This window comes from Myxocyprinus asiaticus, chromosome 11 (assembly GCF_019703515.2).
Source record: "Myxocyprinus asiaticus isolate MX2 ecotype Aquarium Trade chromosome 11, UBuf_Myxa_2, whole genome shotgun sequence".
Taxonomy (NCBI): Eukaryota; Metazoa; Chordata; class Actinopteri; order Cypriniformes; family Catostomidae; genus Myxocyprinus; species Myxocyprinus asiaticus.
In genome coordinates this window covers 12,590,505-12,614,805 of record NC_059354.1, presented here as the reverse complement: position 1 = coordinate 12,614,805, position 24,301 = coordinate 12,590,505, and the positions used below count along the sequence as shown (strand labels likewise).

The 24,301-nt window shown below is 37.0% G+C and overlaps 1 protein-coding gene across 2 annotated transcripts in view; it reads right to left on the bottom strand.

Moving 5' to 3' along the window:
• The window catches only part of LOC127448192 (glycogen synthase kinase-3 beta-like), a 125,936-nt gene extending 104,806 nt beyond the window's left edge, over positions 1-21,130 (bottom strand). The window contains exon 1 of one of the 2 annotated variants that reach the window (XM_051710545.1): positions 19,927-21,130. In XM_051710545.1, coding sequence (XP_051566505.1) covers positions 19,927-20,014 — 88 coding nt within the window. In that variant the 5' untranslated portion in view covers positions 20,015-21,130. The remainder of the gene's footprint in view (positions 1-19,926) is intronic. The other variant, XM_051710546.1, reaches the window with a different exon arrangement.
• Positions 21,131-24,301: the final 3,171 nt, after the last annotated feature.

The window sequence follows — 24,301 nt, the reverse complement described above, 5'->3', positions numbered from 1 at the left end:
TGAAACAGAAAGACAAAAAGAAAAGGTTAGAGTGGGCAAAGAAACACAGACATTGGACAACAGATAATTGGAAAAGAGTGTTATGGATCTTCACCCCATTGAGCTTTTGTGGGATCAGCTAGACTGTAAGGTGTGTGAGAAGTGCCCGATAAGACAGCCACATCTATGACAAGTGCTACAGGAAGTGTGGGGTGAAATGTCACATGAGTATCTGGACAAACTGACAACTAGAATGCCAAGGTTTTGTAATTGTAATAGTAATTTTTCACGTTATTAATGTCCTGACTATAAACTGGGATCAGTCGAATGCCACTTTGGTGAATAAAAGTACCAATTTCTCTCCATAAGAGCAAAATCTGTACATTATTACAAGCTTCTGGCCGACAGTATACATTCACACCAACATGCTGATAACTACCAAAAATCAACACATTTAAAAATCCATCAATGCAAGAAGAACATGTTTAAATGAGACTTGAAATCACCAGGTTATTCTGTTCTTATGACGTCATAGCGTAAACAGGCTTGCGCACAACATTTGGTTAAGAACGCCAGTAAAGGCAAAAATCTACATTAAAGGAAAACCATTTAAGGTGTTTATATGACACTAGTGTTGTTGGCTTATTAAGCATAACAGGTGTAAATTTGTGTATGTAAACACGTTCAATGTAACAGAAAGAGCGAGACGGAATTTCCATATGACACCCTATTTTCTAAATTCTCTACAGGTAAAACCCCCATAACCATGGTAATCCCACTGTATCCATGGCCTCAAATGGATTGTTGCTTTAATTAAACAGCAACAGCAATACAATAAATGTTAAACATTTTTATCCTAACAACTGGAATCAACAATTTCTCCACCAAGTAATGCAGCTGATTTGCCTAACTAGAAGTTGTATAACAAGCAATGTAGCAGTGGGACATTAATATAGAATGTGCGTCACTGTGCCTTTGAGTATTTTATGAAGGTTTAGAGCGGTTCATTCAATTAGAATTTAGAATCTGAGCTGTCCATAACATAATCTAGTATTTAGCACAGGTTAAGACTTACTGTACTTGAAAGGAGATTAATTAAACTTTAATTACATTTCAATGGCAATACTGAACTGAACCTTGTTCTTAAAAAAACTATTACTTTGCATTGCATAACTGCTCTCATTTGTTCATGACATTTGCACTGTAAAAAGCTTTTGAGCACTGTACAGATTGGTAAAGCTGCGACTGTAAGGCACAGTTACTTCCTGTTGATGGTTTCAAGATATTGATAGACAAGGTCTCTTGTGATGTGTGAAACAAAGGCTACTTAATCATACAAGCTGTGAGAACTTTTGTGGGTTCTCTGAATGAATGGCTTGTCATCAAAGGGAACTGCAGTAAACTTCCTGAAGCACACTGTCAATCAATCAAAAATAGCACACTGCACTGGTTTACTCCCTCCTGAGGAACAAAGTGCTAACATTAGATCTAGCATGAGTTGTCCATACATTGGGGCATCATCTAAAAAATGCACAAGAATCTACTATTTAATAATACAATAGGCCACATAAATTACCCAATTTTTGAAACGTCTAATAAATTTCCCTTATGGCCTTTAATCAACCAAAGTTTCAAGCTACTTAACATGACTTTTTTGAGCCTATGCTTGATGAATGTCTGATAAAGCATTGTGAATTCAATAAGCAAAGAAGGCATAATGTTAAGGGAATAGTTCACCAAAAATAGAGGTTTTGTCATCATACGCTCGCCTTCATTAACTGAGTAAAATAAATGAAATTTTATTTTCTTGTATTTTATTAAGATGTGATTTTTAAAAAACAGAAATGATAAAGGGCTTAAGGATTTTGTTCGATTTATGGTACTGAATTCTTGATTCTATACTCCAGTGGCGGTTCTAGCTTGTATGACACCCTGGGCGAAACCCGCTTCAACACGCCCCCAAAGTTGTTGACGAGGGATGGGGGGGGGGGGTTGTGGGGGTGGGGTGGTATGTGTGGGTGCCTCATGCCACCCCCCCCCTGCAAGATGCCGCTGCCCCCCCCCCCCCCACAAGATGCTGCCCTGGGAAACGGCACATGTCGCCCATGCCTAAATCCACTACTGCTATACTCTTATAAACTTTAAACAATGCCTGAATCCAGAAAAGTTTGATTATTTTTTTATTATTATTACTTTTAGGACATATACAAAACAGTTCCTGTCCTTTACTTGTAAAACTTAACAAATGGGGCTTTTCCACTGCACGGTACAGCAAGACTCGACTCTGCTCTGCTCGCTTTTTGGGGGTTTACCACTGTGGATAGTACCTGGTACCTGATACTTTTTTAAGTACCACCTCGGTCGATGTTCCACGCAAGCCGAGCCAATACTAAATGTGACGTCAAAACCCTGCAGATCACTGATTGGTCAGAGAGAATCGTCACTACCAGCGTCACTGGATTTGCGACACGGGATATTAACCAGCTAGTTTTAAATTAGCACCAGCTACAGCAATATCATTTGTTCACGCGACTTTCGAATTGTACAAAGAAATGGCTGTGTGCAAAACCACGCCGTGGTCAATAAACGAGGTGCAGACGTTCCTCTTGTTAGTGACGAACTAAATGACGCAAAACGAAAAAGTCTTTCAGGAAGTGTCTCAGCTGTTGGCTGCACACGGCTACTGCCGGACCTACCAACAGTGTAGGGAAAAGTTACAAAAACTTAAAAGTGACTACAGAACCATCAAGGACCACAACAGCCGGAGTGGTTCAAACAGAAGAAAGTGGAAGTGGTTTGACCAAATAAACACTATCTATGGCAATAGTCCGGCGAGCAATGGAAGGGAGAGTGCCCTGGACTCGGCGTTATTGGAGTCCACGATGGAGGATGGTACATTTTGTTACGTTAACTCCATATTCTGCTTGAAAGCTTTACTTTATTTAGTTGACCAGCTACTGGAAAGCTTGCTTCTAAAACAACCAGGCCAATTTAACTATTATACTTGTGTAAAATCACCATGAAACAACTGCTTTATGCAGCACAATGAGCTAGTAGCTAACAGCTAGCGGTCGTGTTATTGTTTATGGTCAGTCATTTTTGTGTCGCGTTTAAGATGATGTCACAGCAGTAGAGGCGGCACAACTATGACGATCAGCATATAATCCCGCCCACGTTGAGGCGGCACTAAACTGCAGTGGAAAAGCAAGCTCAGAAAAGTAAAGCGAGCAGAGTCGAGTCGAACCATAACGTGCAGTGGAAAAGTGCCTAAAAAGTACTGTTCTGTTAAAGTGCAAAATGATCCATCGGTGATGGAATGGGACTAAAGAATTTGCCCAGCAGGTGGCAATGGTGACACCAGAATAGAAATATTCATAATTCTGCTCAGCTGAAATTTTCTTGTTATATTCATATGCTCATTACATACATTCTAAGTGTTTTAAATTAATATTGTAATTTTAAAAATAGTATTGTCACTTATTACATGTTTCTAAACTGTTATTTTCAAAAACACATTTTAATTGGTAGTGTATGCTTTTCCAGTAAAATGTTTGCCATAGTATAAATTTACTATTAAAATCAGAGTTTACATTTGGCATAATCAGGACTATCAAATATCAGGACCCTTAGCATTATTTTACATTATATTCAGTATTATATACAGTTTAATATAGTATAATCACCTGTAAATGCAGTGCAAATTCACTCTCGCGCTGAATCATTTTGGTTCTCATTGTATTACATGCGCATACATGATGAGGGGAAACCATCTAAAACACTTTAAAAACTAGCACATTTTGACCTCTGAAACATCAGTGTGACATCCATGAAAGCTGCAAAATTGATTATATTGAAACTGAAATATGATATTGCAAGATTAGTAAATAGCAAAGCTCAGTTTAATCAAAATGATGGCGCTCCCTTTCTCCACTGTGATGAGACTCGCATGTGGTAAATAAAAACAGTTTTGCAAAAAGAAAATATGTGCCTGATTTTGAATTCATAACATGTATACAATATAAAACATAGAAAACAGCAGCTAAATGTAAGTTATGCACTGGAGAGAAACAACTCTTTAAGTACATCAAACAGCACAATCAATCTGTCAAACACACCTGACACACCAATCAGTCCACATTAAACTCTATGCTTATTTTGATCTTCTTTGAAGTGTTTATAAAGTGCTCTTGTGTGCTATGGACAACTTGTGTTGTTTTTTTCTTTTCCACTTCAACATGCTTCCATCATTTTTCAAACAAGTTATTATGCAAACACATTTTTCTCTAGGCTGTAAAGTGACATCACTGACGGAGCTTCTCTGTGCCCGGCATCAGTGGTGGAAAGAGTACTGATTTTTTTTTTACTTAAGTAAAAGTACTGCAACTGAAGAAATAATTCACTTGAGTACAAGTAGAATTACTGAGAAATATTATGACTCAAGTACGAATAAATAAGTAATAAGCCAAACAACTACTCAAGTAATTACCTTACAAGTTACTTTATGAAAATTATATGATATATATATATATATATATATATATATATATATATATATATATATATATATATATATATATTTTTTTTTTTTTTTGTATTGATGCTTCCTTTCACCAAGGATGCATTTCATTGATCAAAAATACTTCCAAAATCATTAAGTGTAAATTATTATTACGGTTTGAAATATTTGTTTTAAGTGATATTTATTCCATTGTTTTCTTTACCCATAATGGCAAACATATACTGTGTCACCTATTCCTTACAAAAGCATTCTAAAGTGCTAATTTGGTACTCAAGAAAATGTTCTTATTATTAGAACAATTAATAATTGGTTGAAATCACAATAAAGTGGGGTTTTTCCCCATTTTCTGAGGTATTGAGTTCTTACAAGTTGCTTTACACTTGCAAGTCAAATTGTGGTTTTAAAACTAGGCAAAAAGAAACACATTTCTCCTGAAATTCTATTTTCTCCTAAAGTCTTTTGTTTTAGAGAGATGTAGATGTATTAGAGAGAAAATAATCTCTAACCAGGATAGAGGGAAGTGGATGGCCAGATGCACAACAAAAAGACACGTAAATCACAGTCTCTAGTTTGCTGCAAGAGGATTCTTGGACAAACAAAACATTTTAAGAATACAACATTTATTTAAAGCTACACTATGTAACTTTTGGCCCTCTAACATTTAAAAAATAAAACTGCACGCGTCTTGCAGAAGAACATTGTTTTGGTAATGCCGTAAGTCGTGCTTCGGCTCTGCTCCTCTGCGCGGATGAATGTGCTTTGAGGCATCTGTGTATACACAGATACAGGACATCTTATCAGAGCGAATGGACAAATAAATAACGAAAGAAAGGAAAAGACGGATATCCGAAAACATGTCATCTGAGCAGATGAGTGTCATATCTTATGCTGTTGTTTTGACTTATTGGAAACATTGATATTTTGAAATAAATGACGTTACAAAAGTTAGGCAACATTCGTTAACATTAGACAACGACTGCTAGTCTGATAAGGTCAAAGGTAGTAAAGTTTTTATATTCTGTCCAAATAGACCACAGCAGTAACTAATTTATAGATTGTCATTGTTACCAACCAGTGGTCAACATCATTTCAAGACTCACATGTCCTTGTTAAGTCTAGGACTAAAGGATTTATTTATATAAATTATTGCTGTTATAAAGAAAAATACACACGTGCGCTAGCAAGTGAAAAGTTCTGCACCGATTACAGTATAATTATTGTATTTCACTACACGTCTGAAAAGCCAAGCCGATGTTGATTCGGGTTTTATTACGGACTCTGTCGCTTTCCCTTTTTGCTTGTAGACTCTGCTCTGTTCAGGGTTTCTTTGTTTTTACAACTGGTGTTTCCCCGGAGGTTTGCTGTTTTGAATGATCCAAGGTAAATTTTTCTCGTTCGTTGTGACAACAAACTTTCAGCTTCACGCTACTCCCACACACGCACTACAGTAGCTGGATCTTATTTTCTCTGTGTACGGATATGACGTGACACACGGGCAAATGACATATGTATATAATTTCCCAAGAAATCCGTCCTGACAGCTCTAAAATATAGATCATTATTATAGGTTTTTCAAAGGGTATTTGGGTAAAGTCATGGTTTGGAAGATGGATGTTTTTTGCGCTCTCTCATTAATAAAATTTTGTTGTTTTTTAACAAAAAAAAGTTACATAGTGTAGCTTTAAATAGAAATAGCCATTTGTAACATTCTTAATGTCTCTAAATCATCTCTAAACTACATAATGTGCATTGTGACTGAAACACATTCCTATTTCAGGTTTATTCTCATTCACATATGTCCAAGTATTTTGGCTATTAAGTGAACATACTGTACAAAACTAATATAATGTAATTTCATAGAGGAGAAAATGTATCCTCTATGATATTACAGCAATTATCCAGATATAGAATGAGATTATTAAGCAAACTGTTATCAACTTCTACATGCCAACTGAATAAAATAAGGCAAAAATAAACATTTCACACAGTGTTTAGTGAGAGATATGATTGATTCAAACACTAAAAGTGGTTGTTCTGTATATGTATTATTGTATTACAGTTGTAATAATAAAGTCTTAATTAACATTGTTTTTTTAGCATATTGAGTTATTATTGTTATTATGTAAATTGTAGCATTTGGTTGCTCCGGTTTCCCCCACAAGTCCAAAAATATGCAAGATAAGTGAATTGGAGACTCTAAATTGACCTGTAGGTGTGAGTGAAAGCCACTGGGGGTTGCATCAGGAAGGGCATACGGTGTAAAACCTGTGCCAAATCAAATATGTGGATCACGGATGGTCCGCTGTGGCGACCCCTAACGGAAGCATCCGAAAGAAGAAGAAACTGTAGCATTTGGTTACATTATGTTTTGTGATTTCTCATACCTTCTTTATATAACACCCATCCCTTGCGCACTTTTGGCCTCTAGCGGGTGAGGCTTTTCAGACAGATAAACAGCAGTGCAGGGCAGGGAAGTACAGTACAGCACAGTGAGTGAGAGTGTTACCCACTAGGACAGTTTATTTTGAACAAGGGGGCGAATGGTTATGGAATTTAACCCGGGAGTACAATACTGAACTGATGCGGATTGATAGAAGCGGAGAGCTTGTCTGTGCGTGCAATGGTGCAAGGAACAGGACAGTGGGGAAAAAAATAATGTTCAGTGAAAAGTCAAAAGAAGATCGTAATGTACGTAATTGTAACTATATCAGATATTATTAGTAAAACACAGGAACTCGTTGTGTGGGCATTTTTTGTCTCCATATTTTGAATTTCAGGGACAGGGTTTTTCCTGCATAGAGAATTATGAGGCGGCCGCCTCCGTCAAATTTCGTGCCGCCTCCGACTGTCGACGAAACTCAGGCAGGCAGTCACGTGCACAGATAGACCCCAAGTGGTGCTCAAGCAACCGCCCTCTTTCACTAGATAAGTGCCCTTTTTGCAAGTAATTTCTTGTTTTTCATTTAGATTTTAGTTTTTATTTAAATTTGGCCCTTGGCATCAATTCTCAATTAAACGTGTGCCCGACATATGCATTTAAGTTGTAATTCTGCGAGACCAAACGAGCCCCTGCCCCTCCCCCTCTTTGACATTCTTTGTCACAACCTCCACACAGTTAACGCACGCAGAACGAGCACCCTGAGGAGCAACATCGAAGTCTACCTGACCAGCCTTCATTTGTGACAGCCAGGTAAGGATAATGTTTGCCCTAAACTTCAACACTGTTTGCCACCACTGTGAAATTAAACCACTATAAAAAAAATCTCCATAGAGCCAGCAGAACTTAGGCAATAGCCCTCCATTAAGCTTAACAACAAGCGAACTAATCAGGCATTAGCTCAAAATAGCGTCGTGCAGGGTCGGGTGCACTTTCTGCCGTCTCGGTCTCCGTGAACTTCTGTCTGGAGCGCGTCACGAAAATGAACCGAAACTCAGCGTACACTTGCCTCGCAGACATGAGAAATATGTCTATAGAAAGCTTGAATTGTCTACTTTTAAATGAAGACATTTCATTGCCCTATTTCAGTGACTTAAAAATTACTAACCACGCATAATCTTGATTTTCTCAAAAATGCAAACATGTACATCTCATGTTTGGAGGCTCTTATGTTACAACACTGCTGAGAAAGTGATGCAAAATTTTGTATTGTTATCTCAAAGCAAGTTATGGCATTTGGAACCAAGGTAGCCTTTTTTATCAGAAGTCCAAAAAACTCTCCAAACAAGTGATCTGAGGGTTTTACAGAACCTAAGAACTACTTACATTTGTAAATGCCACAATAAACCAGAAACATAATTACATAGAATAAGTAACAAGTAATAAGATCCAGCACTGTTTCAGTTGTGCACATGGTAAATCAAGACCTGTCAATCTAAGCGATCAGTCCAATCTAAGCTGTAAAACAGTGGCCGATTGGTCTCTACACATCGTCCCTTCCCACCATGCCCACCCACATACCTGAGATCAGAGATGATCTTATTATCGGTTTAAGAGGTTAATCAAGTTTGCTGTTTGTTAACTATAAATGAACACATTAGCTGTTATATTGTATTTAATTAATGTTGAACAGGTTAGCTTTTTTAGTTAAATATGCTATAAATTGATAATTGTCATTTTCTTCAACCATCTAACTATTAGAACATCTAAAATATGTTGCTTGTAAGTGTTTGCTTTAGCCAGTGGAAGGTATGGTACAAGTGTACATGTGCACATGATCAGGATGGTACCACCTCTGCCTCATTTTGAGCCAGGAAAAACCCTGAGGGATATTTTTTTGCCCCGAGTCCCCGTTAATTTCCGACACTATTGGCATTGTATCTTTCTAAGGTATTTAAAAGTTTGTTTTAGACATACAGTAGCAAGTAAACAAAATATCCCCAAATATATTTCAAACTACATTGTGTTAATGTTTGACACAGTGAAAACATTGCCTACCTTAAAACAACTTAAGTTTGATCAGTGGTTAAACATGTTCAGACGGTTCCCTCATACCTGAAAGAATGGCTCCTTTCCAGAATAAAATGAAATATGCGGAAAATCACAGTGTTACAGTTCTTGTATTGTGACAGGGCAGAAAGTCTTGAGGAAGCTAGAGAAGAGAGGACACCGGCGGCAGTTTATGCAAGTCACAGAAGCTGACAGAGGCAAATGATAATGGTGTGGGGTGAAAGGTGACACCCACCTTACCCAATCCACAGAGATACAGAGAGTAAAGCAGAAAGAGAGAGTGTTTTATACTGCTGTGGGATGGACAGCAGAAAATCAACCCAGATTATTGAGCTGCGCAAATCTGATCAATTGAGCAACATAACAATGGAGAACTGAATGTGTGGCACAGAACAAGATTGAAAAATAAAGATGACAAAGGCAGAGAGAGAAGGCATGAGCAGAGAGTCTGACTCTGCACTGAGAGAGAGAATATGTTCTTTGATCTCATTCCTTAAGTGAAAAATATTACAATACATCCCAAATTACCTAGTACTCTCACACTGTGAATGAACAAAAACAAACTTCTCTGTCCCTTCTTTCTAGTTGAATAAATATGAATGGAAATTTGAACACGTTGCATCCCTGGCTGAAACGATTATTCGACTCTATCGACAAAACAAAACTTCTGTGTCGAGTGTCTTTAAAGGAAACACCACGGCGTTACATCTTAAATGCAGTTATATTTAATGTGTTAAATATATTTATTAAAGTTCAAATAATAAGGAAGCAGATCGTGTAAATAACTACAAACTCTGAAACTGGCATTTCTCTGTGCGGTCAGTGCCTCTTCTATGAGCTGCACGAATGTCCCGATTTAAAAAATTTCGACAAAATGTTTTGTTGTCAAATAGTCATTTGATCTCATTTAACGTAAAATTAGATCACATTAAAAACTATATTTATTAATAAGAGAGTTGTTTTTTTTTTTTTTTGAGAGTTAAAGATGGATTGAAGTGAACAGAAAGTTGAGAGAGGGTAGTCTTTGCCCCATAATACACTGCAACAAAATACATGTTTTATTTGTTTTTGTTTTGGCTTGTTTTCCAATATAAATATCTAAAACTCATTTAAAACAACGTACATTTACTTTAGCAGCTATACTACAGAAGAAACAATTGTTATCTGGGAATGTTGAATATAATATTAAAAATACAAATATTTTAAAATATCTAAAAATCCTTTAAAAAAAACGATGCATTCACCTGAGAAGCAGCATATGAGATATTTAGACTTGCTTTTAGAGAATAGATCTTGAATATAAGTGTATTTTGTCTTTACTGCACTTTCAGAAGTATAACAAAGTGAAAAAATACACTTATATACAAAATACACTTACAGTTGACGTCAGAAGTTTACATACACCTTAGCCAAATATATTTAAACTCAGTTTTTCAAAAACAGTGACATATATTATGATTCAATAAGTCGCGAGTCATTGCATTATAATCTAGCTGCATTAAGCATGCACGCTCGAGGGATGAGCGTTCCCGCGACAGAGTGTACATCAGCCGGGTACAGTTTCAATCTCTTCACAATTCCTGACATTTAATCATAGAAAACCTCCCCGATCAGTTAGGATCACTACTTTATTTTAAGAATGTGAAATGTCAGAATATTAGTGGAGAGAATGATTTATTTCAGCTTTTATTTCATTACATTCCCAGTGGGTCAGAAGTTTACATACACTTTGTTAGTATTTGATAGCATTGCCTTTAAATTGTTTAAATTGGGTCAAACATTTTGGGTAGCCTTCCACAAGCTTCTCACAATAAGTAGCTGGAATTTTGGCCCATTCCTCCAGACAGAACTGGTGTATCTGAGTCAGGTTTGCAGGCCTCCTTGCTCTAGGGCTGCCCCCGACCAAAGATTTTCCTAGCAGGCGTTCATTTAAGCCATTAGGCGACTAGTCGCATGTTTATGATATTAATTTAATTACTTAAATATATATTTTGGGGGGCATCAGAAAATGGTTTGAGTTCCAGGGCTGAGAAAGAATGTTATAAGTAACATTGCTAACACTGTTCTACATTACAGAGAATTACTAAACCGTAATAATGAGCCTTTAAAATATACATTTTACAAGCGCACGCATGAAGCGAGCCGCAGTGACACCGGCAAAAGCGGTAATGATTCTGAATGTGTCAGAAAAACCAGCAAGGAGACTGTCTGAACATTTTGTTCATTTACAGAGAGAAATGCACATTAGGGTTGTGTCGACAGATGATGATCTCGGGGATCGATGATGGTCAGAGTGATCGCCAATAGCTGATGCCTTTGACCATGTCAAGACAATATTTGGCTCGTTTTCCCATTAATCTATTAAACTATTATTATTAGGCTATTATTATTATCAAATTAATATTACAAATAATTTGCCCGTAGACACACAGACACGCGCTTGAAGAAACACTTTATTATATTATTAAGAACAGATGACGCAGATTTTATTAAGAACAGATGATGAATTTGTTTTGTTTTGTGTTGCAAGAACAGTATCGTCTATGAGTGCTGCAAATGACCTCAGACATCTCAGCTCTGGAAGTGTTTTGAGTTCAGTTCACTTTATTTCCACAGAGCAGTTCATTGTGACCACAACTCTGCAGCCTATACATCTGTGATTAAAACATAAAATAATACAAAAACACGTTCACCTCGAACCATGATTTATATTTCATTGATTATTATCATCATTATACTTATTATTTTTACATTTATAATTGTTTTTATGTCTTCATTTGTGCAAGTAATTTTCCGCCTGCATGTTTAGACGGATTCTTGCCTGACGGTAAATGGAAAGGTGTATATACAGTATATATATACATTATTCTTTTATCACATTATTTTATTTGCTTTTTCGTTTTGTTTGGAGTGCAATTTGAATTTAGAAATATATTTGATTTAAGATTTAACATTTTCAATGCAAAATCACTAAAGCAAGAATATTCACCAATCCCTCAGCCCGGGACTTGCCGATGTAATTGGATATTGCGATATATATATATATATATATATATATCCTACCTTACTCGCACACGATTTTTCAGTTCTGCCAACAAATTTTCTAGCAGACTGAGGTCAGGACTTTGTGATGGCCACTCTAATACCTTGACTTTGTTGTTGACAACTTTGGAGGTATGCTTGGGGTCATTGTCCATTTGGAAGACCCATTTGCGACTGAGCTTTAACTTCCTGGCTGATGTCTTGAGATGTTGCTTCAATATATACACATCATTTTACTTCCTCATGATGCCATCTATTTTGTGAAGTACACCAGTACCTCCTGCAGCAAAGCACCCCCACAACATGATGCTGCCACCCCCATGATTCACGGTTGGGATGGTGTTCTTCGGCTTGCAAGTCTCACCCTTTTTCCTCCAAACATAACTATGGTCATTATGGCCAAAAAGTGTGCACTTGCAAACTGTAGTCTGGCTTTTTTATGGTGGTTTTGGAGCATTGGCTTCTTCCTCGCTGAGCAGCCTTTCAGGTTATGTCGATATAGGACTTGTTTTACTGTGGATATAGATACTTCTCTACCTGTTTCCACCAGCATCTTCACAAGGTGCTTTGCTGTTGTTCTGAGATTGATTTGCACTTTTCGCACCAAACTACGTTCATCTCTAGGAGACAGAATACGTCTCCTTCCTAAGCGGTATGATGGCTGCATGGTCCCATGGTGTTTATACTTGTGTACTTTTGTTTGTACAGATGAACGTGGTATGTTCAGTCGTTTGGAAATTGCTCCCAAGGATGAAACAGATTGTGGAGGTCCACAATTTTTTTTCTGAGGTCTTGGCTGATTTCTTTTGATTTTCCCATGATGTCAAGCAAAGAGGTACTGAGTATGAAGGTAGGCCTTAAAATACATCCACAGGTACACTTCCAATTCAGTACACCTCCTATCAGAAGCTAATTGGCTAACTGTATAAAGGCTTGACATCATTTTCTGGAAATTTCCAAGCTGCTTAAAGGCACAGTTAACTTATTGTATGTAAACTTCTGATATAGTCAATTAAAAGTGAAACAATCTGTCTGTAAACAACTGTTGGAAAAATTACTCATGTCACAAACAAAGTAGATGTCCTAAACGACTTGCCAAAACTATAGTTTACTAATAAAAAATCTGTGGAGTGGTTAAAAAATTAGTTGTAATGACTTCAACCTAGGGCTGGGCGATACAGCTAAAAAATGTATCATGGTATAATGTTTCATATCATTCGGTATCGATAATTATTGATACATTTTAATAACCTTTTTTAAACAAAGACCAGTAGAAAAAAGGTTTGAATTTAACCACTGTATTTTTATATTTACCCACTCTATTAAGGCAAACAAAAAAATAATTATTATTCTCTATTACTAAGACAGTAATTTGTTGATATATGGCTATTTTTTTAGATGACTGGCATCTGTATACCAGCATTCAATAGCTGTGCCTGATTGGAAATTTAACAGAAGTGTTAGCTGATCCACTAATTGGATTAAATTTACTACTGAAATTGTGCATTAAGTAAATACTGTAAAAGTTGAGTTTCAGCATAGGCTACATATGTACATCTATAAGTGTCTATATTAATTGTATTAAAGGGACGGTTCACCCAGAAATCTCATCATTTACTCACCCTCATGCCATCCCAGATGTGTATTGACTTTCTTTCTTCTGCTGAACACAAATGAAGATTTTTAGAAGAATATTTCAGCTCTGTAGGTCCATAGAATGCAAGTGAATGGTGATCAGAACTTTGAAGCTCACATTAAAATAAAATCATATAAAGGCAGCATAAAAGTAATAAAAAATCTCTGTCCTCTTCTGCCCTTGCTACAGTATATAGAGTATATATAGGCCTTATTCTGATTTCCTTCAAATTTTCTATCAGATCTTGTAGTTACTGTAGATAGAGCTTTAATTGTTGGTGACTTCAACATTCACATAGATAACGAAAATTACACATTGGGATTATCATTTATCAATATTTTCAACTCGCTTAAATCAGACAAAATGTGACAGCACCAACTCCTTGCCATAATCATACGCTAGATTTAATTCTGTCATATGGAGTTGATGTTGATACTATAGAAATTCTGCCACAGAGCGATGACATCTCAGATCATTACCTCGTCTCTTGTATGCTGTGATCAGCTAATGTCACTCAATCTACACCATGCTATCATTCAGGTAGAACTGTTCTTTCGACCACTAAAGATAGCTTCACTAATAATCTTCCAGAATTGTCTCACATACTCAGTCAGCCAAAAAGCCTAGAAGAACTTGATGTAATAACAGAAAATATAAATACAGTCATCTCTAACACTCTTGATAGTGTCGCCCCCCTTCGATTAAAGAAAATTAAAGAAAAAAGCCCCGCACCATGGTACAATGATCACACTCATGTTCTCAAGAGAGCAGCTCGGAAAATGGAGCACAAGTGGAAGAATACAAAATTAGAGGTATTTCACAGTGCATAGAAGGATAGTGTCTGTAGCTACAGACAGGCACTAAAAGCTGCCAGGTCAGCATATTTTAGCAAACTCATAGAAAATAACCACAACAATCCTAGGTGTTTATTCAGTACTGTGGCTATATTGGTAAGAAATAAAGCCTCAACAGAACCAGATATTCCGTAGCAGCACAAGAGTAATGACTTCATGAATTTCTTTACTGATAAATTTGAAATAATCAGAAATAAAATTGGAATTATGGACTCATCTTTTACAGTACCTCAGAAAACAGTGTCTCATAATTTTCCTCACGTGAAACTTCAATCCTTCGCTGTCATTGGTCATGAATATCGAAACATCAAAAGCCATATGTTAGATCCAATACCAACCAAGCTCTTAAAAGAGGTATTCCCTGTAATCTTAAAACCTCTTCTTTATATTATTAACTCCTCATTATCCTTAGGACATGTCCCAAGAAACTTTAAAATGGAAGTTATCAAACCGCTTATGAAGAAGCCACAACTTGATCTTGGAGAACTGGCTAATTATAGCCCAATTTCAAATCTCCCATTTATGTCGAAAATACTAGAAAAGGTAGTGTCCTCCCAATTATGTTAATTTCTACAGAGAAATAGTACATATGAACAATTTCAGTCAGGATTTAGGCTAGGGATTCACCGATCCGATACCTGGATCAGTATCGGCTTCGATACTGAAGCTTTTATACGGATCGGGTATCGGTCCGATGAGCCCGATCTAAATCTGATACTGTGTGTTAGTCATGTTCGTTACTGTCAAGCTCAAACAATGACATAAAAGAACTATTAAAACACAATTAAAGCAGTTCAGATGACTCGTGCATTTTATTCAAAGCCACTTGAAGACGTGCGATAGCTCTGTGAATCACAAAAGGCTGTGTTTTATAAGTAAATATATAAAATGCACTGCAGCTCCAGCGCGTCAGTGAATGGCGCTGCTCTGTTTACACAAACACTCGCGGCTATTTTTAGCCTTCACATGGTGCGCAATATTTGAGCGCTACTCACAAACAACATCTCAGATGTAGATGCTCAATAGTTTGCTTCACTTATGCATTTAGAACGGCACCGGAAGTGCTTTTTTTTTTTTTACCAGAATTTGAATAAGAAGCGAATTAAACTACTGTGAACTTTCCTACAAACAGACACATACAGGACTTCCTGGAGAGTTCAGAATGTCAAAATAAAAGCGTGAGGTTTAAAAAATTATAATATTATTATTATTATCATTTGTTTACAAATTATAATAAAATTTAAGTTGAATGGGTTCCAAAAAATAACTGTGTGAATGAAAAATGGACTGATGTCTTACAACTAAATTGAAAAAAAGAGATCTAAATCCTTTATAGTCCAGATACAAGTTGAAAATTTTTTGCAAAAAAAATAAATAAATACAAAATAAAAAGCCTTCTTTTCTACTGATGACTTATAATGGAATTACTGTTAATTTTGCTGCTACATTATCCAGTATACTAGTTAACAATAAAGTTTTTCTTAATAAGCTATACATTTATATTGAAATAATGTGTAGTTAGAGATTTGTGTTTCTTTACATATTAAAGAGCACACCCAATTAGTTCCACACAATAATGTAAAGATATTCTAAACTGATTATGCAAAAAAAACAACACTGGCATCGGATCGGGATCGGCCGAAACTGAGATTTCCAATATAGGAATCGGAAGAGAAAAAGTGGTGTCGGTGCATCCCTAATTTAGGCCACACCACAGCACAGAGATTTCACTTATCAAAGTTACTAATGCCTTGCTCTTATCATCTTATCGCAGCTGCATTTTGATCTTTGTGCTGCCTTCGACATGATAGATCACAACATTCTCTTGAATAGTCTGGAGAATTATGTTGGCATTTGTGGAGTTGCATTAGCATTGTTTAGGTCCTATTTAGCAGACTGCTACCACTTTGTCTATGTAAATGAGGAATTGTCAAACCAAACAAAAGTAAAGTATGGGGTGCCACAGGGATCAGTTTTAGGGCCTCTGCTTTTCTCCTTATATATGCTTTCCCTGAGAGTTATGATCAGGAATCATGGAATAAGTTTCCACTGTTATGCCGACGATACCCAACTTTATATTTCTTCGAAACCCGACGAAATTTCACAATTCTCCAAATTAGCAGAGTGTATCATTGAAATCAATGATTGGATGGCCAGAAATTTCCTTCTACTCAATTCCGACAAAACAGAGGTACTAATTATTGGACCAAAAACCTCTAAAAATAAGCTGCTAAAATATAATTTGACTCTCGATGGATATACTGTTACATCGTCTTCAACAGCAAAGAACTTAGGTGTTATATTTGATACCAATATGTCATTTGAAAATCTAATTTCCAATGTTTGTAGAACAGCATTCTTCCACCTAAGAAATATTGCTAAATTACAACACATGCTCTCTGTTGCTGATGCTGAGAAACTAATTAATGTGTTCATGACCTCAAGACTAGATTATTGTAATGCATTACTGTGAGGATGTCCAGCAACTTCGATAAATAAACTTCAATTGGTTCAAAATGCAGCTGCCAGAGTGCTGACTAGAACCAAGAAATATGATCATATTAGCCCCATTTTATCATCGTTACATTGGCTACCTGTTAAATTTCTTATTAATTTGAAAATTCTGTTAACTACGTACAAAGCTTTGAACGGTCTAGTGCCGCAGTACTTAAGTGACCTTATGACACGCTATATTTTGTCACGTTCATTGCGATCACAAAATTCTGGCCTGTTAATAGTTCCTAGAGTATCAAAATCCACAAAAGTAGGTAGATCCTTTTCCTATTTGGCTCCTAAACTATGGAATAGTCTCCCTAACACTGTTCGGGATGCAGACACACTCACCCAGTTTAAGTCTAGACTAAAAACTCATCTATTTAGCCAGGCATACACCTAATTTATTCTTCACCACACAATTAGGCTGCTTTAGTTAGGTCTGCCGGAACCAGAAACATTGATCATGATCTTTAACTCTGCAAAAAATGTAATGGCATCTAAGCTAATATTATTCTATTCTCGGGACTTCTATCCCGAGGTCACCAGAACCAGCCAGATCCAGCTCCATTCCTGCTTGGTATCGGACTCCACTGCTACGTGTCTCTTAAATGCAGCCGGTGCCAGCCAGACATCACTTCAGTCTATTACGATGGACCTCAGCAGATGAACTGATGCCAACTCCAACCATAAGACATGGGATACTTCATATGCCATTGCCTGAACCTTGGACTTAGAATAGACCTCACCGAAATGACCGGCCGGTAGAACTGCAAAGCACCTCACAGATCTCGGCCAGAATCACCTTGGTCTATTGATGGACTACACTCTTGAAATGGAATACATAGACTATCAATTAATTGCCAACAAATGTCTACATCAGCCAACTGACAAAGGACAATGCATCAATGTGAACTTCTGCAGTTAATCCAGGATGAACTTCAAAGACATTAGTCATTATCTTACAGTTCATACAAAATCTTTGTTTAAACATTGGCCCTTAACACTTACTTTATTTACTAATTTTAAACCATGACTTGCACCGCACACAGATAACTAATATTGGCATTATATTCATGATGTTAGCCAGAGGGGAACTGGCCCCCACAGTGAGCCTGGTTTCCCCAAGGTTATTTTTCTTCATTAACCAACATCTTATGGAGTTTTGTGTTCCTTGCCACAGTTGCCTTCGGCTTGCTAACTGGGGTTATAAATACAATTATTATTTAATCACTATACACACTTCATAATCGTATTTAATCAAACTACACAATGATCACTCTAAGACATTATAGATATTACATTTTCATTTTCTGTTAAAGCATGATTTTCTGTAAAGCTGCTTTGAAACGATGTGTGTTGTGAAAGGTGCTATACAAATAAAAATGACTTGACTTAATCCATTCGACTCCAGTGGTTTAATAAGAGCTTCTGATGTGATCCAATCAATTTTGAATGAGAACAGACCAAAATATAACCCCTTTTTCCATATAAATCTTGACATCAGCAGCCTTGTTGTGGATTATGATTTCAAGCTCGATTACACTTCCTTTCGCCATCTAGCACTCTGCGCATGCGTCAAGCACTAAAAAGAGTAATTGAGCTTGAAATCATGATCGTGCCTGGAAACTGCAATGGTAAAACGTCCAGTGAAAAAGGAGTTACGGTTTGGTCTTTTCTCATCCAAAACTGATTTGATCGCTTCAGAAGACATCGATTAAACCACTGGAGTATTATTATGGATTACTTTTATTAAAAGCCTTTATGTGCTTTTTGTGCTGCTAAGTTCTGGCCACCGGTCACTTGCACTGTATGGACCTACAGAGCTGAAATATTCTTCTAAAAATCTTCATTTGTGTTCTGCAGAAGAAAGAAAGTCAGACACATCTGGGATGACATGAGGGTGAGTAAATGATGAGAGAGTTTTCATTTTTGGGTGAACTATCCCTTACAATTTTAGTAGCATGTTTCACAAATATACCGATATTACTTTGGCCATCAACCACTGTGCACTCTAATTATTACTATCTATCACTGAAAGAAAGAAAATAACATATGTCAATCAATAGTCAACCAATCACTACTGTCAGTCTGGAACCTTTAAGGCCAACATACCCTTTTTAACGACACATTCCATGCAAATATTAAGTAAAGTCCCGCAGTGGGGTGACGATAATGTTTTTGCGCCATAATTTTGAAGAGAAAACACAAGTAAAACGTTCAGCCATTATGCAAGAAAGAGACAATATGTGGACTGAGAATTGGTTGAGGGTAAGACTCAAGCCAGTGCGCGCTGGGTCTGCCACGTGCCCATTCGCCAGCATGACCATATCCTATTTGATTGTAAATGCGGCTGTATTACCATATCCCACATAGCATGACAGGGCTTAAAACTGAGTTTACATTGATCAAAAGACAGGAAAAGCCAGCGAGTAATACTTTATTATAGTTGTATGCAAAAACTCTCTGCAACTCCCCTTCCATAAATTGCGTAATGGGCCGCAAGGCGTCAACTAAGTATTCCTTAAAACCATATTATTACGATTTACACAGACCCATATGATTTTGATACATATTAAGAGTGGATCACATAACATGCAAAATAAGGACTGATTTGGCACAGATTCTGTCAACTGTACTTTCAAGACCTACCTGATAATACAATGCAAAAAAGAAAAAAAGAAAAAAGAGGTTCGCTCGCCACCAGCCTGGGCTGAATCAGTGCCAGTCATGCCCGATTAATTTACTGCACGGGCCTGGTACAGGTTCAGCAGTGGGGCAGCGACGCACGCTGATCGATTTAAAATGGGCACGTCATATTTCAACCAAAGGTGACACTTGAAGGCCCTCAAATCTCAGCTCGTGAGCCTGACGAGGTCAATGTGCGACCACATAAATCGGCTGCTCAGGATATCGTAGGCACGAATACCCTCCGGTATCGGAAAAACATACTTACTGCTGACTTTCATGCTGCCAAAAGCCGACGGCTGCGGCACTGGCTTGCAGCTTTCTGCAAAGGAGGTGGTTCTAGGCCGACCGGACATTCTCCAATCCGATATCCCCCGCGTCTCTCACAGTTAAATGCGTGTATTTGCCTTCTGAACGAATCCGTTTCGACCCACCGGAACCAGTTTATCTCCTACTGAAATAATGAGGAAAATAGGGGGAAGCAAGTCGGCTGTCCGGGGTCCCTTCTCGGTCGTTTTCTTCAGTCAACCTTCTTCTCCTGTCCACCGATAGTCTCGCGTTCAGATCATTTTTCTTTTGGGTCGTTTCTCTATGACTATTCGTATTATTTTCAATGATGACAACTGAAATACATCTGGTCAAGCAAAGTGGTCATGAAATTGGCCTTTTCCCAATTTCCCTCGGAAAGAAAAAAAAAACTCTCTCGCTCTCTGACTGAAACAGAGATTTACACAAAGAACACAGTCGGTGTCTAATATACCATCAAACACGAGTGTTTTTTCATCACAAACATGCAGTATTTTTCATATACTGAGGTGGAGACTCAATGATCCAGTAGCACCAGCCATGGCGGCTTCCTTGCTCGAACCAACGAGACGAATGAGAATTTTCCAATTGCCCAATTTCAAGACTGATATCCTCCGATGCACTTAACTCCATGCACACGGATCACGGAATAAGAAATCCACTATACACACGGGTAGTTTCGTATAAATAGCCAACCGTGAGGTTCCGAGAGGAAAAGGTGATCAGAATCCTCACGGCAATTCAGAAATTTCCTTTTTTTATGTCTTCGCCGTCGGTCTGTGCTCGTTCTCTTTGTCACTCCGACCGATGAACGTAAACTGCGTTAGGTACGCAATGTTTGCAATGGTGTTGAATTAGAGCACGGATGGGGTTACGCCAGAGCGCTGCATCGAGAATCGGAAAATGTGAACGCGCAGGAAGGAGTGGGGAGGTCGGAGCCAGCCAATCCAGCGCCTTTCCTTGCAGATGGGCGGGGCAACATGGAGCCTCTCAGCCAATAGAATGTTCGTGTCCACAGAACACATGGTGAAATTTGCCAATCAGTGTTCTGCAATTATGGATGACGCGCGGAAGTCGGAAATAGGCGGGGACTTGAAAAGATTGATTGTTTAAGCATCCAATAAGCTTCACCGAGGAAAGAAAACAATCCAATCCCGAAGCAGCTTCAAAGAGGCAAAGTAACCAAACTGCACTGTTGCTAGTCAGCTGAGCTCCTGTGATCTATTCAAATGACCTGACGCTTTGGCGCCTTCACCGTCGGGTTATTTACAAATGACTCACATTTGTTGGCCCATGTTTGATTATTATCATGTAATTACCTAATCATTATAGTTAAAAAATATATGTATTTTTTTTTCATTTTATTATTCATTTTTTGTCCAACATATTCTTAGTTCAGCAAGACTATCGCTAGATTCGCAATGTGCATGACAAAATCAGTTTATGCATCTTACGGTGTCCAGAAGTCAATATGCAGTAGAGTTACAGTGCTAAAACAGCAGCATTTCTCAGACTTTTTGGCCATCTAGATAAAACTGCTTTGTCGTTTGCAAACGTTTTGCCTTTACATGCAAGTCCTGTCATTTTCATTTTGATTAGACATTATGTAAACATTGAGTGTTCCATTCAAACTTTGTCTGATATTACTAGCAGGTTTAAAAGCTTGATGAGCAGCTAGAATGTAAGCAGGTCTCAGAAACTGTTGAAATCGGCCAGACAGATTGCAATATAGTTAAAGGGATAGTTCACTCATAAATGAAAACTCTCTCATCATTTACTCACCCTCACTTCATCCCAGATGTGTCTGACTTTCTTTCTTCTGTAGAACACAAATGAAGATTTTTAGAAGAATATTTCAGCTCTGTAGATCCTCACAATGCAAGTGAATGGTGACCATAACTTTGAAGCTCAAAAAGTATAAATATAATCCATAAGACTCCGGTGGTTAAATCCATAACTTCAGAAGTGATATGATAGGTGTGGGTGAAAAACAGATCAATTTTTAAGTCCTTTTTTATTATAAATCTCCACTTTCAAACAGCCCTCCTATGCGCATTCATGAGAGTTCTTCTGTTTTTTGCTGATTCGCATTCTTTGTGCATATCGTCACCGGCTTGCCCAGTAGGAGGGCTGGTGAAAGTGCAGATTTATAGTAAAAAAAAAAAGGACTTAAATATTGTTATGTTTCTCACCAACACCTATCATATCGCTTCTGAAGTTATGGATCACTTTTATGCTGACTTTATGTGCTTTTTGGCAGGGCTGGATTAAGACTCCATAGTGCCCCTGGGCCTGAACACAAGAAGTGTGGTGGTACCAAAGAAAAACATCTTTGGTACCTATAGCATTTGAAAAGAGCTGCCCGGCTCACAGTTCTCTGTCATTGTTTTTTTATTTTTTATTTTTATGTTTTCAGTGCTTATGGTAAGGGAAGACAGTAAAATCATGCATATTTGGATGCAGGGATGATGTACACAAGGTGGGCATGTTGCAGCTGAAAATGTTTGCACAGTCCAGCAGAGGGCTTACATAACATGCTTAATAATTGCCTGTTTGCATTTTGTAGACTGGAACCACAGATTCATCCCATTCCCTGGCAATCTACATTATTGTGGCTTAGATCTAGTGCATGTTCCATATCATATGTAACTAATGCACTGTACATCTTGTGTGTTATCTAGAATGATTCACAATATCTACAGTGGACCCCATATCTTGTGGGTCTTGTTGCTTTGAGCACATTTTACAAATTGTGATGTTTTACAAAGAGCCCTGCTGTACATCTACACTAGAACAAGTGATGTCTAAATAAAGTTAGTTACTGTTTTCTTTTTTCCTTAATGATAATTCTTCCTTGGGCGAGTTTATATGTATTTGCGCAGACACACACACACAAATGTGTTTACACTTATACACTCAACTTCACAAACACAAATATAAGCACACAAATCTCATCACTTTCGAAACCTAAATTCATCATTTCTTTTTAGTATGACATCCCACTGACCATCATTTTGTTCATGTATTTGTAGATTCTCATTGCTTAATAAGAGTGATTCAGAAGCAAAACTATGCTCACAAGAACTAAGAAAGCATAGTATGTTTACAAGAGGAACACAGAGACATAAACATGCACACACACAGCAAACATATGTATACTTGTGCAATATATGAAAAACAATTAATGTACAAAACACTATTTGAACAGAGACAATAAAATAGCACTAAGATTTAGAAGTTAAGGTTTTCAGTAATCCTCATTATAATTTAAATAAGATAAATAAGTGGGATGAACAAATATATAATAGCCTTGGTAAACATATTCATGCTCATAGAACACATAAAAAAGTCTAGTCAAAAATAAATAGAAAATATACAAAAAAATAAAACAGAAACAGATTGACAATCAAATCGGTATTCACAACAGGTCTCTTCAGTAATGTCTGTGTTATGTAGCACAAAATAAAAGTACTTAAGTACTTTAAGTACTTATTATTTATAATTTTTGTAATGTTAAAAATGTTTCAGCAATTGGAAAATTTTACATAATTAATTAAATAGTAAATAGTAAGAGCAATTCCTACTGATCAATGCGCTTTAATCACATGATGATTTAAATAGTCCACACAACTAAAAGTACAGTAAAAGATAACTTCACAGCTGATAATTTTTGTGTGTTGATTTTTTTTTTTTTTTGACAATATTTGCATATTGTTTCATCTTATCTAACCCCTCATTTAGGTTGCACAGTGTTTCTGATTACTGTCAATAATTACTCAGTAATTAAGTCATCAGTGTAACAATGTAAAATGTACTATTAAATTATTGAAATGCATAAACAGTGGATGGACATTCCAGAAACTTTATGGAAAAAGTTATAAATAGCTTTCCAAAAGAATGAAATGTAAACAAATATATTTTTTAAATAAACCAAAAAGGACTTGCTCTTAAAAATTGGCTTACTCTTCCTCTCATATACAAAACTGGCTCATTTTTTACTTAGCTTTGCAAATCAAAGAAGTAAGCAATACCGCAATGTCATTAATTTATGACCCAGTACATTCTGCGAAAATTTACCAGCCAAACTTTGATTTACCAGCCAAACTGCAAATCATATTAAGAAAGTGGATGTAGAGGTGTTGCAAACGAACACCACAAGCACCTCATACACAGATTGACCGACTGCATGTCCAATTTGACAGTTACTGTAAAAGTGGATTAGAGCAGTTAAGGTAGTTACAGCTTAGTTCTAGCTTGTGCAAAGAGGCAAGATTAATAAAGAACATGCCATTAGTTTTTCACTCATAAACTAATTTAGCATTGTTGTCATTATTTAC